We start from the raw sequence: 19,217 nt of genomic DNA, 5'->3' as shown, positions 1-19,217 counted from the left end.
CATGTGACTCCACCCAACTTCAACCAGAACAGCCAGAACAAAATGAAAACACCGTTGTGGTCGTGCACTGCCACCCTTAATATTGAGCAATTAGCTCACATTTAGCCACCATAGTAAGGTTTGATAGATAAAGGCTTCATTGCAGCTTTTCGCTTTGAAATTACTGAAATATTGGATGTGAAGTTGCATTTTCATTACTCTTATTGGTTCAGGGAGCTTGGTAACCTCCACCCAACTTCATCCAGAATTGCCAGAATAAGTGGTTTGTGGTTACAGTCCTTAATATTTAGCAATTAGCTCACATTTAGCCACCACCTGCAAAACACCTTCAAAAGTGTTGCAGATTTCAACTTTATAATGAGTCAAATAGTGGATTTAAAGTTGCACTTTAAAGTTTTTATTGTTTCATGGAGTTTGGTGACCTCATGTAACTTCACCCAACTTCAACCGGAGCAACGGACTAATTGGCTAGAATAAGTGAGAACACTTCTGCGGTTGTGCACGGCCCTTAATATTTAGCATTGAGCTCACATTTAGCCACCATATACAAAAAGCATCAAAAGTCTTGCAGATTTCAGATTTGAAATCAGTTATAACCTCCCTTTCAATGCATTAAATCAATTATAAATCCCATTTTTATAATATGTCATAATCTTAGTCATTTTATTGCCTTAAAAATAACTGCCTGGAGCTATAAATGGTTGGGGGAACAAATTCCTCCATGCTTGTTGTCCTCACACACCCCTAAACATCTTTTTATTCCCCCCCACAGAAGCAGCTTTGCTTTAAGTGGCACAAATACAACAAATACACCATGCTTATCAAGTCACAGTCCTCTGCCACCCCGACAATAAAATACAATTCTGTTTTCTTCACGCCGCCTTCTGGAGTGCTAGTATGCCATGGCGGTCACGTCTGGGGAGAGAGAGCTCGCTGCTTATTTATTTGTGGCTGTTTCCTCGCCTGTCAGGATAAAGAGGGCAACACGGAGCCAGTCTGAGAACATAATTTCACTCTGAGTGCCTTAGCCTGAAGCGCTAAACACACACACACAAACACACACACACATACACATACTGTATACACACACCCTCACACTCCCTGGCAGTGAGAGTGGCTGTTGACCTGCTGAATAATGCTTTTAGACTGGTGGAACAGTGCAATGTGTGAGTGTGTGTGTGTGTGTGTGTGTGTGTGTGTGTGTGTGTGTGTGTGTGTGCGTCTCAGAGTGGGTGGTTAGCAGCTTAACCCTCCTGCTGACTCCTGTTAAGGTCTAAAGGGATCCATGTCAACAACAAGCAATAAAGAAGATGCCTCATCCAGAGCGATACACAGGAGGCTGCACACACACAACCCGATGCACGTCCGGAGTCGCAAACACACACACATAAACACACAACGGACTTGTCTCAAATAAAATATAGATAGAGGTAAGAGTGTTTGAAGGGTCTATTAGTGCAGGCTGTTGGGGAGTGATAGGGGTGGGATCAGTGTCACAACTCCACTCCGCTCGGCTCGGCTCGGCCCTGCTGCACGCTGCGGGGAGCTTGGAGCGCTGCCAGCTGCCTGTTTACAAGCCAGACGTGCGTTTGATACTGGGCTGCTACCACTTGATAGCAGCCAAATCCCCTTTCAGTGAAAAAATAAACCAGAGGGCTTCCTCTGAAGTGGAATAGGCCTGAGCAGAGCAGAGCAGAGCAGCGCAGCTAAGCCAGGATGCTGTCTGAGAGCTGCTGAGTCAGTGTGTTTGGCCGCCCGGGCGACTCGCTCACAGGATGAATGGTTTGTTGACTGCTGGATTGACTGAGTAACCGACCGGGACCGGTTGGTTTGTTTGACGGGGCCAATCAGCCAAATAAGTCCTGCATTTATCATCCTAAATGATTAATTTAGAGCCTTAAGTTTTTTGTTTTCTTGGAACAAGTGACAAAACTATCACCTGTTTCTAATTAAAAGTAACCTGTTTCCGAACTTTTCGGGATTTTTCAAGCGACCCTCTGTTTATTGGTGGAGTGGTGTTCCTAGTTTGTCATATTTTTTCTGCACTGTATTCCCAAAATGTGATGAATTTGCACTGTAATAGAATCGAGCTTTTTGTAATGCGCCAAATTGTTCCAGGAACCAAAATAAAAACATCTTAACTGCACGGAGAGGAATGTAACTAACTGCTCCACTAATTCCTCTCTGTCCTTTTCACCCTTTCAACACCATTTGTAATAAACCACCGCTGTGTTTCACTCCGAAAATCACTCCCCTTTTGCACTCAACCCTGGAGACACCATAATTTTTCAGGTTTCAGTTGCACACTGCTGTACATGCCGTACTGCTGGGTCTGGGTTCTTTTCTCAGCAAGTTTTTTTGAGAATGCATCAATAAACAAATAAAGACAAGAGCATAGTGTGCATAATCATGTAACTTTTTTCTAGAAAGCTGTGACTACTCTACTTAATCAAATGATCTAAACATTATCCACAAAAGATGCTCTCATGATTAGATGAATTAGGTTGTATCAGGGTTCAAAACAATTCTTGAAAGCAACTTCTGTCTGCACTGGGAATCTAGGTTGGATTGTTTCCCACTTTTTGGCAATAATTTGTTTTGCCTGAGGCAGTGTCTTTCCTCTGGGAAGGTTTACTGTACTTATTGATCCCCGCTAATGTCTCAATGATCTCCACCTCCTGTTATTGGTGGGAAGCCGCTGGGTCCACATGCTAACTGATCAGTCGGATACCGTGTGATTAGGTGAACCATTCAAACTTGATTACATATTTGAGGCAATTTGCGTGGATGCGTTTGAGTGTCTACATCTCGCTCCATCCTCATGCGCTTCTGTATCTCCCTCACTTTGATCTATAACCACTTGTTAATTAGCAGTGATGTTAATTAAAAGCCCACTTCCTTTACATTGAGTCTGGTAATGGAGGTTTTATTCACTTACATCTCATGTAACGTCTCTCCTTCCGGCTCTCTTCTTCAGATCTAAACTTTTGTTTCCTTTCATATTTCCATCTCTACTTGTCTCTTTATAGTAAAACATGTTAGACCAAATTAATTTTTTTTATATGAAAACTGACAATGCATTAGATATCACATTCATAATCACTATAATTTCAGCCCCTTCTTGCAGGAACGTAGCACAAGTCAGCTAAGAAAAGACAACTGGATGCATGTGAGGCTACAAAGGCCTCTGCTCTCTATGAAGGAACAGTGCAACACTTTTTTTTCTTCTTCTTTTTCCTTGTGCCTATGTATATTGTAGCATTAATCATTTTCTCCAAGCTGAATGTCACAGAGTCTGCCTGCTAGCCCTGAATAAACACTGTCATCCCTCTGCAGGAATAACCTTCACATATTGCTACCGCCATGTGTTTGTGCGTATGTACAGTATATGTGTGTGTGTCCTCGAGCCTCACTAAAGGTTAGGGGGGCATGTAAATAAAAGAACAGTACATGGCAGCCTCTCAGAGTTTGCTTATGTATCTGTACATTCTCACCAGCCTTTTATAGCACTGTGTTGTGTTTGATTAGGCTGAGGCAAGGCAGGCTATCTCGCCTCACACACTGTACTTTCTCTCCTTTTTTTTGTCTATCTCTCCCCACATCCCTTCCCCTCTTTCCTTCTCCAACTCCGTCCCTCGTTTGTTTTCATTAGTGTGATTGCCTCAATGTCTCCCCGACCTTCAGCCATCTTCAGCTCTCTCGCTCGCTTTTGCACAAACATTCCTGCGGATGATCACTTCTGATTTTAGGCCTCATATTTTCCTCCTATCTCTCATTCTTTCTCTCTCGATTTTTTCTTTCCGTGAGACAGCATGTCGGTAATAGCGAAGCTGTAGATGTTTCCACGCTGATAACTTATCCTCTTTTATTGTGGACAGGGGGAAAAAAGTCAAAAGAACAAAGGTTGTAATCACATTTTGAGCCCTTTGTTTCGTTTTTTTTAATGGACAGTTGGTTCCAGTGTCTGGAAAACAGAAAGGCAGCAATATAGGAAGAGGGGGCTGGTAAGAGAAAAGAGGGCAGGGAGATGTATTGCTGAGTAGCCATGACCTTCAGCAGTGATTAGGGACAATTAAGTGTTGAGCACCAGTTTGAACCATAAAGCCACTGGCACAGAAACACATAGGGAGAAAGAGACGAATGGTTTTTGCCTGTTGCCGAGGCGCGATCGTCGACATATGTCCTCGCGCTGCCGTAAACGCTTTATTTGCTGCTTTCTTTTAACATCAGTATTTATCAGCAGCCAGCGAGACCAAGGGCTTGTTGTTGTTGTGTGTGTGTGTGTGTGTGTGTGTGTGTGTGTGTGTGTGTGTGTGTGTGTGTGTGTGTGTGTGTGTGTGTGTGTATGTGTGTGTGTGGGAGGTGTCGGGGGGAAGAGGATGGAGAAATGATTAATATTAATTCAAGGGCTGATTGAAGGCAGCACTCGAGTGAAGTGGCTCATGATGATGTCTCCTGAGCAACTCCCACGCACTGCTCCCGCCAAGAGTGGAAAGAGGAGAGACGACGGGAGCAGGAAGGAAGGCAGGAAGATGCTAGAAGTGACAGCACGAGGAAGATGTGCCGCCTTCCATCGTCTGCCCACACACACTTCCTTCAACGTGCAAGATGCAAAACAGTATTTCACCTCTCCTTCGTTGCATATGAAGGACTTTCAGAGCGCAAGTTTTTCCTTGTTATTAGCATTTTCAATTCGCATGCTTGCTAAAATGTCAAATAGAGTGTTAATGTTAATAATTCTTAACTAAAGAGAAAGGATGAAATCGTGACGTGTCTTGCTGCTACAAGCACAGCTGAGAAGATGAAATAAGTCTTTGTAAGTTTGAGTGATAAATTTATGAGCTTGAAAGCTGCCTGAGGCCCAAACAGGTGGTTTATGAGACATTTTTTTACAACTTTGGAAGCTTAACGTTGTGATGATTGTGGGGTGTAACACGTTTTAAGTGCAAACTAAGTAAACTGACAGGATGTATTTGCTTGACAAGTCCAGTGCGTTGCTACTTTTCGTCCAATCTCTTTACATGAACGTAGAAATATAGTTAGTTAAAATCAGTATTAACCCTTTGATGCACAGTGTGGGTCAGGAGATACCCATTTTCCATTGGATTTGGGTCACTTTTAACCTATTTTGTGCATCAAAGGGTTAAGGAGATCAGTATTAATCTTTTGTGGGATATGGCATGTCTTGGAATGCACCCAGTGCACTTACGCACCAAATTCATGTCAAATTAAAGTTTTTCCATCAGGGTTTTTCAAATATTTCTCCACATTATCATCCCTCAGTTGAGTGCATTATATTCTGCCAAGCGTCAAAGCATTCCCTCTCTCTGTGGTGACTTAAAAAGGCTGACCAGAGGTGCCGGGTTAAGTTATGTTAATGTTACAGGGATCATCAGAGTGTACTGGGAGATAACGCGTTTTAAAAAGTCCACATCGCTGGGAGGGTCAGATGGTGTGGAGGGCTTTGGGGTTGGATTGGCACTGGCGGCCTTTTCGAGGAGCTGAGGCTTGATGACCAGGACGAGGGGAGGCCAGAGGGGCTGAAATGGTGAAAGCAAGTGGGCAAGCAAGGAGGAACCCTTGGGTGCTATGTGAAATTAAGAATGATTACGAAGGAAGAAGGACCAGGAGCGGTGCTTTGGAGCAAGGCTTACTTAATGAACATTGCTAGTGGGGTAAAAGAGCGCTGCAGAGACTCAGTAGAAGATTCACATGCAAGCAAAAGGGCACTCAGAGAAACAGATGCAGGCAAATGAACAGAAATGGACAAAACATGCAGAGTTTTAAGAGGGTATGAGCATTCTACTTATAGAAATTGCAGTTTTTAGCGCATGTAGCTTATATACAGTGACTCTAGGAGATAGTGTGTTTTGCATGGATCAGTTTTGAGGTCTTTAGCGCTCGGATATTTAACTTAAAGCAGGTGGAGTTCCTGCAGAGAAGCAAACAAGAGTTGAGGAGGTGTTGCAGCGTCCATCAGGGGCTGACATTTATTTTGGCTCGGACAACTGATGTAATTAACTTTTAGACCTTCCTGTTCATGGCTGCTTCTCCGGGCAGGTGTGCCAAGGAAAACATGCCAAAATTACCCTCCCTCCCGTTCACCCATTCAAACGCATCCACATTAATTTGCACACTTCTTCTCCCCGTTCAGTGTCTAATATTGTGCCTCTTCCCCTTCTTTCTCCACATTCTTTACCTTCCAATCTGCCCTTGTTCTTGCTTTCTTGCTCCCCCCTTTTTCTTCCCAGCAGTGCAGCGAAGGTCTCTTCAAGCTCTGAGTTTCTCGTAACCAACCGTAGTGGCGTTCAGTTTCCCTCCATCAACACAAAAGCGCTTCCTTTACTTTGTAACAATTTTGTACTCCGGGGAGAAGTGCTCAGTAGGCCTACAAGTTAACTTCAACCGCCGTGACACTCCGGAGTTGCTTAACGCAGCACTTTTTTTCATCAGCCTGACAGTTTTGCATTGGAATGACTGACAACATACAGCCATCAGCTGCATGTTTGTACCTTGTATGTGTCAGGAAGACTACAAGAGTTCTCCATAAGTTGGAGTTTTCACAGGTTATGCTCACCTCACGCTAACTTTCGGTTTTGTTTTTGATGAATAAATGAATAAAAATGAATGAATTCCGTATGAGGTAATAGCATATCTTAGAGACATGCCTTCTTAACCTCCCTGTTAGCTGTGACATGCAAAAGCAAGACACACCTGAGTAACATTTGACATTTCCCGTGTGAGTTAGTTTATACAGACTGGGTCACTCAGGAATTCTGTGGGTGTTGCAGGTGTACTTTGTAAACTGCCCCCACCTCCTCCGAATCATCTTTAATAATGAATAATGATGCTTGCGGTCTCTTTTGTTTATTTGTCGGACTGGAAACAGGATCTGGCTTATTTTGCAAAAGGAGGCTGATACGAGGCAGATATGAGCTTATAATGGCTGGCAGATGCACTGGGCTGCAGAGCGAGCGAGGTGTTTGTTTGTACAAGCTGATTTCTCAGACTAAACGGGGTATCACGTCCTACCAGCTGCTTCGGATCAAAACCGAGCGGCCTCCGTCCACCTGGCAAAACAAGATGGGACCCCGATGTGACAGCGAGTTTAACATCTCCGCTAACAAACGAGCTGTTTACTGAGATGGCACGTCTGAAAACGTTCTGTTGTCTTAATTGTAAATTCGGGCACCGATTCAGTTCATGTAACAAAAAGAGACAAGAGGAGAAACAGTGAGCTCCTGCTTTGTCTTCCGATTGGGGTCAGACTGAAATATGGGATCTAACAGTGGCTACAAAAGCCAGACGCTATATTTAGCCTTTGAGGAGTCATGAGCAGACAGAAAGTGTCTTCACCTCTTCTTCTCTTTACTCCATCTGTCTGTTCTGATACACACACCGGGCGACTGTGATGACAGCAGCCTGGCCTCGCAAATCTACTTTTCAAGGAGGTATTTTGCTCAGAACCGACGCTCGCGGAGGGCATTTGGTTTACATTAAACCAGGCTTACATTGTGCTTGTGAATGCATCGCTGTTTCTGCTGTCATGCACTGTTGGCCACAGTCAGACGCCATCAATTCAGTGTCTTTGGGCCTGAAAGAAACAGTAAATCACATTAGTTATTCAGGTAAACAACTCAGGAATGGTACCCCAGAGAACTGTTGAGTTCTCTCAGCAGTTTCCCTCGCAATGGCAAGACGAGAAAGAAAAACACGGCCAGTGTGCTCATTTAATGGCAAGTCAAGTAAATTTTAATGACGGGTTTACCCGCCGCACAGGTGCGCCGAAGCAGAGGTCGCGGTAAAGAGTTCAATGCTCTCAGTCACCCGCACCAACTTTAAGTGCGGCGGGCAGGAGGGGGAAGAGTGTTTGGAAAGAGAAGAAAAGGGAAGAGGAAGAGGACAGGCAGACGAGTTTGAAACGAGCTCTGTGTGTTCCAACAGGTTTCTGCATCTCGAGGAAACCTGCTGGTCTCGTTGGCCAGCAGGCCGCCGCCTCGGGGAATACTGAGGAAATGTCCTCATTTTCTGTTTTTGGAGGCACACCTCAGTGCATGTGCATGTGTTCGCAAAGTACCCCAGGTGCAGGTGGGGTTTTTAAGAAAATCCTGACCAATTTGTGGCCTTTTCCGCACACTAGCCTGATTGTGTTGTTTGGAATAAATAAGAATAGCAGCATGTTATTTAGTAGGTTTTAAATGATTACTGTGACAGCTTTAAAGAGATCTATACAGTCTGACATTTATCACCACATGTTCTGTAAACATAATCATATAACACTGGTATTTATATGATTCCTTATACATTAAGATGGGGCTTTTATGGACGCTGCGGTAAAGTGTGCTTATGTTACATGCCATATGCTGGTGGATAAACCTTTTTTGTGGCAGATTAGCTTAAATCCCACACAGTCTCTGTGGCTAAATGTGAGGAAATCTGCAGCTGTTTTACACTGTTAGTATGGAGCATATTTACAGAGAAATTTGGGAGATTTTTATGCAGAATTCATCATGTTAAAGTCGGGGAAAAAAGCCTGAAAATGAGCAGAACAAGTCAGTTCAGCTATTTTATCCTCTATACATAGATTTATGCATTGAAAAATATGACATCTTCCATTAACAAGAACAATGTGTGGCTTTTACCTCACACAAGCTGAAGTTGTTTTAATTATTTTAGCCTTTTTACCTAGCTTAATGCACTGAAAAAAATGATTATCACTCAATTTGTGGCTATTTCCTCACACAAGCCTGATTGAACTGTTTAAAATGATTAAGAATAGAAGCAGAAAAGCCTGAAAATTAGCAAAACTAGTCAGTTCAGTGAGCAAAAAACTAAGGTTTTTAGCTATTTTAGCCTCTTTACATAGGTTCATGCATTGAGCGTCATGTAACAGTATATTTATATCGACCTCCTTTCTTTTGAAAAATCCCTCAACTGTCAGCATTTGAGTTAAAGTGATGCCTCCAGAGAGAGAGTTATGGCCTCCTTTACCTTCTCCTGCCTCTCCAGGGGCATTATTTACATCATTTCTCCCCCATATCACTCTCATGATGACCACACGACATCAAATAGTGTCAAATTTTTAAAAGCCATAAAAGATAGCAAGGCTGCAGACCCCGACATGGCATGCGGCTTTACTTCATCTCCCCCTTTATCACCTGTCTGTTACTGCCGGTGCCACTTCATAAATAAAGCCATTACACCCGGAGAGAGGCAGGGGGACAGGACTTGTGTGTTCACGCAGACAGACGCACATAAACAAGCTGACAGCACACTCCGGGCAGGTACTCTGGGCTGTCGTCGCTGGGGAGCTTTAACCCTGAAACCCTGACCGGCTTAGTTCAGAGTCTAGGGGGCTTTACGTGACATCGGGGAGCGGCTTGCGTGGAGTAAATAGAATATCCAGCCACGATCTGGGGTTAAGCCACCAAATTTCTACATTTTCACACTTTCAACATGCAAAAAAAACATCAACAGAAAGACCATACAGACAGCAGTGTTTGTGAGCAGATCCCAGTGCAGCTGAGGGGGTTTTATGCTGACACTGAAGAATGTGTTCATCTAGGAGTGAAGGGCCTCTCTCTCCCTGTCTGTTACCTGCCGACAGACTGACTGACTGACTGACTGAATGAAGCGTAGTGTAGTGGGGGATCTGACAGGGATCTCAACGTGATCTGCTGGAGCTCCCAGAGGACCCGCAGCTAAAGCCTTTCCTGAGCATATTGGCAAAACACTGCTCCCGCTGAGCAGAGCCAGCGCGCAGGGTGGCCCAGCGTTTAGACAGCCTCGTCCCTTCACTTTGAAAAGTCCAAAAAAGCACTCGAGTGTTTTGTCAAAATGTACTTCGGCAAAAAGAAACACCATTATCCCTACGGTTTGGGTCATGGGAGGTTTCTTTGGATAAGGTAACTAAATGCTGCTGCCCTTTTCCTCTGCGTCTGCGATGGGGAGTGAAACGGGAGGTGAATGATTCAAAGCCAAGGAAAAGTTAGGAATTGTTTGAAGTGAACAGGCCTTCTTCGCGAGTGCGGTCTATGCACACTTACACACTTCAAAATAGGGCTTTCTATGTGCACTCAGTGGTTTCCAGAGTAAGTAAGATTAAATCAGTGCCACTCTCTCCATGTTCTGTGCTGCCCTGTCCTGGAGACAGCATGGTGGAGAGAGAGAGTGAAGTATGGAACATAATTTATAAGGCGGGCGATGGGGGTTTATGAACTGATGCTGAAGTGCAAAACAGAGAATGTGCACGGGAAAGAGTGGAAATGAAGGTAGAAAAACAGACAATTAGAGACAAAACAGAGATTGGTAAAATCAGACTTGGAAAAAATTTGGATTTTGTTAGACACAGATCTAAATGTTTATCTTTCTGTCTCCTTTAAGCGCAGACAGTTCTGGAAATACTCCTACCAGCCATTGATAATATTTATAGTTTTTACATATGGGCTCATAACAGAAGCAGCTTTGGTTTCTCTGTGACGTCGGTTTCCACACGGCGCAGGAATGATTGAATTCCAACCTGCACATAAGTGTTTTTTGATCTAGTCGGCTTGCTCCTTGTGCACCAAAGCACCGCTAACACACACACGCCACACTTTGCGAACACACAAGCACGCACATCACATTATACGACATCAGCCGGGCTCAAAGTGGATCATTATTTACTAAACAGGTTGCCTAACAAGAAAAGACGGATTCCCCTGCAGGCTTGTATAAAAACCCTGGAAGCATGGCGGTGGAGCAATATCCATCATAATTGATGTGTTGCAAAGCAGATTACACACATTAGCGCACACTGTTCTAGCTACGACAGCTCCAACTGAACATGACAAATTCCATAATATGCCAAAAAAAAAAAAAAAAGAAGGTATTTTGCTCACTCTGGGTATTAAAAAGCAACTAACAAAGAAGCATTTGCATTGGCAGGAAAGAGTGAATGTGTTTGCAAATGTTAGTGTGTGTGCATCCATGTCTAGCTACACCTCCTCCATGCTCTCATCTCGCCTTAATTACATTCTATTTGTTCCACTTGGGGCGGAGGGTCCTGTAAACTGTTTGGCTGCTTGGCACGGCTTCCCCCTTTTGCTCGGTGACAAGCCTTCATTCAACACAGCTAATCCCAACGTAGCATTAGCAACGTGGGTGATGCATTTGAGGGCCACCGACAGCATTATTTACTGAACAACAGATAAGCCCATTGAAAATTGCTGCAGCTCGTTTCATTGTGCCACAGTGTTAAAGAACTGTCTAATCAGTGGGCTGGATGCCGTAGGAATAAATAAATCTTTGTGAAAGAGGGGCGGTTCGAGTCACTCACTCCCTCCTCTCTTCTTACTCGCTGTCTCCGTCACTCTGCTCTCACTCTTTAATCAACTCAGCAGCATTACGGCGAATCTGCAACTGGAATTCCTGCTGGCCGCCTCTATTTTTGTGTTATTAAATTAGAAAAGGTTGCAAATAATGTGTTACTGATTTGCATTTGATGACGTATGAAAAGCACAGTATTGATATTTGTTTTTAGTAGGTTACCCAATATAAAAAACGTACTAATAATACTCTTCAATTACCAGTTTTGCACTTCCTGAAGGCTTAAAAGTGTGAATTATTCTTGATATCCTTTTTGTTGGTTGCTGAAAATACATAATTTGACAATTCACATAGATGTTTTTAAACTACAGACCCTTATGTATTATTCCTGGAATATTCTTCCTCTGATTGTGTGTTTCAGTGTTTTGTTTTTTGTTTTTTTTGCATGCATTTGATTTACATTGTTTATTTATTTTTTATCTTTTATTCTGTGCTAATTGTTGAAATCATTTTAATTGTAAAAGCAGGCCTGAGCTGCTCTGTGTGTTTATGTGTGACTGAGCTGCTCGGTGCCGTGTTGTTAGCCACACACACACACACACACACACACACACACACTCCTGACGACCCACTAATTAACACCCCATGTTAATCACTCTCAACCCAGCCAATAACCAGTGACATGCCATCATGCAGATCACTTCATCATAGCACAGCACAGCAGCACACCCAAGCCAAGGCGATACTTTTCCCTTCCTTCTCACTGTTGTGTACTAGAGACATCTCAGTCAGTATTTTGACTTCTTTCACAGGATGAGAGAAAACTGTTTTATCTGTTTTTCTCGGAGCAGGAAGTTTCTGTTTAGCAGGACTGTCATTATAAAAAGTGATAGCAAGGTGATATAAATACTCAAACAGTGACAAAGAAACATATCACCACCACCACCCCTGCACACTTCTGAACCATCTGTGGCTTTAAATTGATCCTGTATGTTTCCCCGCAGCTCGACAGTTTCTAATAGCACATTTATTTTTGTTACCAAACCGAGTGCCACATGTATTAGATCTAATCCATTAGCCTGATCCTACTTTACATAGACTGGTTTAAGTGCATGTTGGCTAAATATCTTCCCGGTGAATCTGCCGTTCTGGCTGAAATAATGATTTTGATATAAGTTAAGCTGATTTGCCTAAGCTACCGAGTAATTAACTGAACTTAATCATTTCATTTCAATTCATTTCCATTACCTGAATTATTTTTCCTGTCTCCCCTATCTTTTGTAATGTCTGTCTGCCTTAAGCTCGCTGTTGTTTGCCCGTCAAAATGTGGCATCTGAACTCTGTGACAATACTGACCTCTAGTGTCAGTTTGGCTGAGCTCTGGCTGCTGTTTGAGTTTGAAATGTGACATTTTAGCAAAGGCTCATTGGTAGTCCTATCTAAGGTAATGAATCCGCTTTGGACAAACTGCTTAGTTTGAAGCTTTAGCCTCCAAACGCCTGCAGCAGGGATTGTCCAGGACAGGGCAGAGGTAGATTAGGAGTCAGTGTAATGAGAGGCAAAGCATCTCTTTAGCTCACCCTTTGTCTTTGCCTCCTTCCATTGAGCCTTGGAGGAGAAGGAGATACTTGTCTGGCCGATGGCAGCCACACAGGCATTTGCTATATTTTTCATCATCCTCTCCTCCCTCTTCCTCCTCTTTTCCAGGCTTTTTTTTCCCCCCTTTCCTCATCCGTGCTGCTGACTCTCAACTAAAGCGGCCTCACTTTCTCGACAGGAGATTGTCAGATCTTCTAGAATATGGAAAAATGCAGACACTTGCCAGCCACACTGGTGTGCAGCACATGGGTAATAGGCATAATAGGGTCAGGCCTGCATTTAATAAACAATTACCCATCTATAATAGATGAGTCCGGCTCCTATGGCCCAGTGCCGGCCCGGGTCGAGAGAGGGAGAGAACAGGAGAGAGGGAAGGTGAATGAATAATGCAGCAAAGTTGCCCATCAGAGCACCCAAAACGCAGTGCCAATTATCTTCCCCTGCTAATGATGATCATCTTGATGCTCTCCCCCAACAGCCTCTCTGAATCCCCATGCCTAAATCTGACATTTACCCAGCTGCTCCTGCACCTCACCGAGCATCCTGCTGCCCAACATGAGGAAACAGAGATGCAAGTAAATGTTACGCTCCATTTCTGTTTGTTCCACCATTTTCTTTCTATTATTTTTGGGTTGAGGAGGTCGTCAGGATGTTGGTGGTTCGAGGGGGCACAGTGGCCATCGCTCCTCTTTTGAATTACAAATCAATCAGGGACTTAGGCGGCTTCCCATTCAGTCCAAGGTCACCAGATTACACAAGGTTAAAGTGTGTGTGTTCCGAACGTGGGTGCACGCAGCGAGACCCAGGGGTGGGTGGAGGAGTCGCTGGTTGGATTAGCATACAACTCTGGCAGAGCGAAGGGAATTAAAGGCAGCACAGAGGTACGATGGCCAAGCAGAGAAAAAAAATGGTCCCCTTCCTGCTCTCTCTCTCTCTCTCTGCTGTATTTGAATAGACAGCCTAAGATACGTGAAAACAGAGAGAAGGAGCGAGGAGAAGCTCCTTTGGCCCCGAGGACCAGAGGGGGAGGACCTGTGGTGCTGGAGCAGACTGCTAGTGAAGCAGATAGGGCCCCAGCAGACCGCTTCACTATGGGCTCTGGGAAAAATACACAGCCATTTTGGCTCCCTCCGGGCCCGAGAATGTGGTAATAATGGGATCAGAGCCATGACCCTCCCAGGACACCGTACCGCTATTGGATATTCTATTAGTTTCCTCTGCAGTGAAAAGAACTCCGTGCTCAGCTACTTTTCTCACTCCGAATCACATTTGTTTTACTTTTATGTAGCTTTAACAGTGACTAATCAAATTATTTAAAGTTTCCAAGCAGAGACGTTATTAACAGCTGAACAGAGTGCACCGCTTCTTATGACTATTGTAAAACCTTCCAGTGTATAAAACTATGTACTGTGGATATCTTCTAATCATATCTAATGTTCCTTATGTATGCAAGGATATTGTAAGCTATTAACATATGCGCCAAAAAAAAAGCAAGGCCCATAATTGTTCCTTTTTACCATTTAATCCCAGCACTGGAAGATACGGGAGAGATCACATTAACATTTACATTTCTGAATCCCCCCACCTCCTTGATACGGCTCCAGCTTTCAGCCCCGGCATCTCATCTGCCTTTACATAATATCAAGCCGTATTAATGCTACATATGGCTCTCCACTGTCTGTGCTGTGCAGATTTACATTTTCCTAATGATGTGCTTTTCATTCTTCCTCCACTATCCCCCATGTCCTTCCCTTCACCTCCAGCCCACAGCCCACTGTGATTTAAAACACATACAACTGTACTGCTGTTTTTACTGCGGGAATAACACAAAGCGCGGACCGAGACACCTTTGGTCGCCCCGGCTCCATCTGTTGCACATCTGGAAGTGGTGTGCGGCACCAATAATTGGAAGTCAATTTGTTTGAAGTTATGTATTTGGCATCTGGCTCGATTCATAAAAACTCTGGAAATCGCATTAATTTTATAGCATCTCGAGAAGGACCCTTTCGGGTTTTTTTTCATCTTTCTCTTGTGTTCCATTGTTAATGCACATGGGGGCCTCGCTGGTCTGGTGACGTGGGAGTTTGTCGAGCACTGGTCAGGGTGTGGTCCTTTAATAAAAGCAGCACTGAGGCGAACACACCGAGGAATCATGGGATGAATTATCGTGTTGCACAGGAGTTTCTAAGCGTTCCGTGTATAACGCTCCGACTTTGGTGAAGTTTTTCTAATTTCACTTTTAGTTTTTGACCTCAGCCTCAGATCATTTCCTATTTTTCCTAAAGGGAAAACTCATTCGGGGGGCCTAGTTTGCCACATTTCCAGTCGACAGGGCTGACTGATTGAGAAACTGCATGGTGTTGTTTGTCACACAGCTCCGAGTCACAGCTGAAAATAGATATGACACTTGATGTTTGGTGCCTCACTGCCGGCTGTCATATTGTTATTCCCACTCAAATTTCACCTAATTTGTGCACAAGTCTTGTCACAGTCCAGGTCCTGATGAGGGCTTTTAGGTGTTTTTTTTTTTTTTCTCTACCCTCCTTCCTCTTCCTCACTACACACCTGTGCTGGATGCATGGGTGTGTGTTTGTTGCTGGGTTTGCACACAAGCGCATTTGATTAGGCTTGTTTGTGTGTGTGTGTGTGTGTGTGTGTGTGTGTGTGTGTGTGTGTGTGTGTCTGTGTGTGTGTGTTTGCTGCAAAGTGAGTCACCTCGGCGGGAGGTGATTAAGAGTTGCCAATGGCAGGCTCGACAGGTGAGCGCATTGTAGCACGTTGGCAGCTGTGGCATCTGCACAGGTGACAGCTTCTCTCGCTCAGTGGTTGGTGTCAGTGTTGGTGGGTGGCAGGAGGTCTGACAACGTTGTTTTGGTGACAGAACGACTTCCCTGTGAGGTTCACGACATCACTTGCCTCCTTTAGATTTGTCAGTTTACACCTGGGAAGTATAGGGAGTAACCGTAGCCCCATATACTGCCACTCCCATATGTGAAAATGCTGTTTACCAACAATTCATATGCAATTAAATGATTTTTCTTTGTGGGCTTTTAAAAAAAAAAATCCACCTCAAATGTTCTCTGTTGTACCACAATCCTGCTCCAAATCTTCATGACTGCACAAGACAAAACACAGCTCATTGGTGCCACCTGCTGTTGGAATTTTACATTAGCAACCCCTTTTTCTTTTCTTTTTTTCAAGGGAGTGAGGTAATTCATTGAGGGAGACCATGTTCCTGTGCATGCAGTAGTAATACAAAAAAGGAGTGGAAAGATGATTTTACTATGCTTTTTTGGCAGATATCACAAGAAGCTAGAATCCCATCTGCTTCTTATGAGGAGATTAGGGCAAGAGGATGTGAGAGGAAAGGGAAGGGGAGGTTTGAATGATTACATATTCTCCCGTATTTGTTTTACATGTTCAAATTTACGTTCTCCTCTTACCGTGTGCGGCTAATGTCTCTAACATGCGTGTTTTCTCTATCCGGCGACGCAGACACATCAGTTCCTGTGAGTTTCCGAACCGTGGGCTGATGAACTGTGATATTCCAAATAAAAAGTCACTTGTTCTGATGTCACTGTTGCCTCATCCGACCACATTTCCTTTTGAAGCCTCTGCATAACTGGCCTTGAACTTTGCCCATGATAACTTTTGATATGGAGAAAATGAATTAGTTAGGAACTATAATCTGACTAGAATGCTTTGTCTCTTGACTCGTGAATGTTACATGAATGTGTCTTTCAGGTGCTTTATTATTTTCCTTCTTTTGCATTCTGTCAATACTTTCATTACAGTAACGGCCACTCTTTGCACTGCTTTCATCAATTCATGTGCAAGACTAATTGGATTTGTATATTCCCCCCCACTTTAGTCATACAAGAAAGAAGGATAGGGAGGAAAGAAAAAATCGAAATGTAAATTGAGCCGTTTGAAATTTAATTTTAGTCATGCTGACTGTTTCATAGATGCTCGTCTGTTTTTTTTTTTTTTTTTTTTTACAGCATAATGAAAATCTATATTTACCTTCCATAACTGCTTTGGCCAATTACCCATAAACATCACTCGCCACTTTGTAGTTGGAGGGGTTATGCTCCATAGTGATTGATTGGTTCAGTCTTATTTGCGGCTAAAGAGGAGATGCAAGTGAGGAGTGTTTCGATTTCAGCACTGAGAAACATACACTAATAAAGCTCTGAAACATTCATTCGGAGCAGCTTTGATGAGGGGAAGTATTGGCGTATTGTTTTTAGACTCGTCTGTTTGTTGTATTATTAACGTCAAGATTAGAAAACTGCATGTTGATGAAATGATTTTTCTGATACTTAGAACAGTAAGTCTTAGGATTTGTGATCTTAGTCAGATTTTTATCATCACAAGCAAACTTTCTTCGTCTAACTTCGTTAACAACCGTTTGTGATCGCACTCCTCTACGCATCTTGCTTACCTCAAAGGAAACTTTCTTAGCTCTCGGTTAACAGCTCTCACAGCCCCTCACCATTATTCGTCCTCAAGGGCTCATCACCTCACAGTGGGCTCATCAGAATTATTACTCCTCTACTTGTCTTTATTATCCAATTTCTCTCCCCTCTCTTCCTTTCTGCCACTCATTTCCAATCAGCCACGTTGTAAGACAGCCCTTCACCTTCTAGTAAACTTTTCATGCTTTGTTCACTCCTCTTCTGAGCTAATATCGCTTTTATGTGCTCAGTTTACAACCGCTGTATCTTTGTGTCTTGCATCTTGAGTGTCAAAGTGTGGGAAAAGTGTGTAACATATTTGTGATTGGTACCCAATAGCTGAACAAAATGATTTATTTTTCATATTTTATGAAAATTAGTGGCTAAATTTGGTGTATATAGCATGTAAGTGTTAGTTTTTGCTGTATTTTGTGATGACAACAGGAAGTTACAAATATCAAAAAAGGGGTTTATTATAGTTTTCCCACCCCTCCTAAAAATAAAAAAAGGTAACATGTTAGATAACAATATATATCTTTTTCTTGAATACATGGATTAAAACATATATAAATACAAAGACTCTTATTAAACATTAACATTTAAAAGACGCAGACAAGGCAGAGGACGTGTTAGGCATCGAGGAGAGTACATTAATTATACGTTCGTATCTCCTTTAAAGACAAAACTGGGACTTCAAATAAGGCACATCATACAATGCAAATGTCTGGTTTGGTAGTTTTAAGTTCACAAAGGATAGTTTTGGAATGTTTTTAGTAATTATTTTGCATATGTTTCAGTGTAAAGCCACCACAGTGTTTGCTAGAATACAGTAGTCATTTACATTATGTACTGATAAATGTCTCCCTTTTTTTCTTACAAGTCTGCTCTGTCTGGGAGGCAGAGAAATATAATAATTGTCTACAGTGAAGATAAAAAGAGCAGGAGGTCCATGGGGTGAATCTGGTCCCGCTTAGCTTTGGAGAGCGTCAGCTTTTAGACCCGATCAACAAGAAGTACACACTTTATACACAGGTGGCACTTTGAGGGGTGCTGTCAGCTGTCATTTAAATGACTTGCACCCCCGGCAGTGGTCATAAGTGTACGCCTGGAGCCATTAGTCAGTCTTTTTTAAGGCTCTGTGTATGCCCTTTACCGCTGGGGATTATAGCCGGGTTGTCATGAGGCGATAACAAGAGCCTGAGTGGCACCCTTATAGGTCATCACCCTCGGCTGAGCTGAAGCTGCTCCTGCGGCTGCTGTCTTTGGATGCGGCTCCGGGGGAACCGGCCGAGAGCAGCGGATCGGTGCCGAACGGCGACAGCGGGTCATCCATCAGGATCTCGTCCAGCGGGTGCTCCTCCTTGAGTGTGGCGGTGAAGAAGTCTGTGAAATGGGACAGCGGGTCGGAGAACGTGGTGCAGGCGTCGGCCCCGGCGATGTGGTCCTGCGGCCCGCTGACAGTGGCGATGGATGGCACTCCGGTCACCACGGGTATCCTCTGGAGGTAGTCGCCGTTGGGGTCCTCCTGGTAGAGAGGCGGCTGATGCGGCTGCTGGGCCTGGGGAGGTGATTGCTGCTGCTGCTGTTGTTGTTGTTGCTGCTGCTGCTGCTGCTGCTGCTGCTGTTGTTTAAGGAGGTGAGAGGACAGTTCAACTGATCCCAAAGCTGTGGCCACGTTTGGAAGTCCATGTGCTCGGGCCTGGATCTCAAGCTCCTGGAAAACAAAGGAAACAAACCGTAACTTAAAGGAAATGTCTTGCTAAAATGTTGAGAAAGCAACATTGCATGTCTACATAACTTCCAAGTTATGACCAGGTTTGCTTTCTACAATTATACAGTTTTACATAGCAGAAG

The 19,217-nt window shown here is 43.6% G+C and overlaps 1 protein-coding gene and 1 long non-coding RNA gene across 9 annotated transcripts in view; one reads left to right on the top strand and one right to left on the bottom strand.

The window, feature by feature from the left end:
* Positions 1 to 19,217, top strand: part of LOC129347867 (uncharacterized) — a 129,633-nt gene that overhangs the window by 48,852 nt on the left and 61,564 nt on the right. The window lies entirely within an intron of this gene.
* Positions 17,704 to 19,217, bottom strand: part of tfec (transcription factor EC) — a 51,024-nt gene continuing 49,510 nt past the window's right edge. For all 8 annotated transcript variants that reach the window (XM_055006363.1, XM_055006361.1, XM_055006364.1 and 5 more), the window contains one exon: positions 17,704 to 19,077. In XM_055006363.1, coding sequence (XP_054862338.1) covers positions 18,574 to 19,077 — 504 coding nt within the window. In that variant the 3' untranslated portion in view covers positions 17,704 to 18,573. The remainder of the gene's footprint in view (positions 19,078 to 19,217) is intronic.

This window comes from Amphiprion ocellaris, chromosome 21 (assembly GCF_022539595.1).
Source record: "Amphiprion ocellaris isolate individual 3 ecotype Okinawa chromosome 21, ASM2253959v1, whole genome shotgun sequence".
Classification (NCBI taxonomy): Eukaryota; Metazoa; Chordata; class Actinopteri; family Pomacentridae; genus Amphiprion; species Amphiprion ocellaris.
The sequence above is the reverse complement of the archived record's forward strand: the minus strand, read 5'-3'. Positions and strand labels throughout refer to the sequence as shown.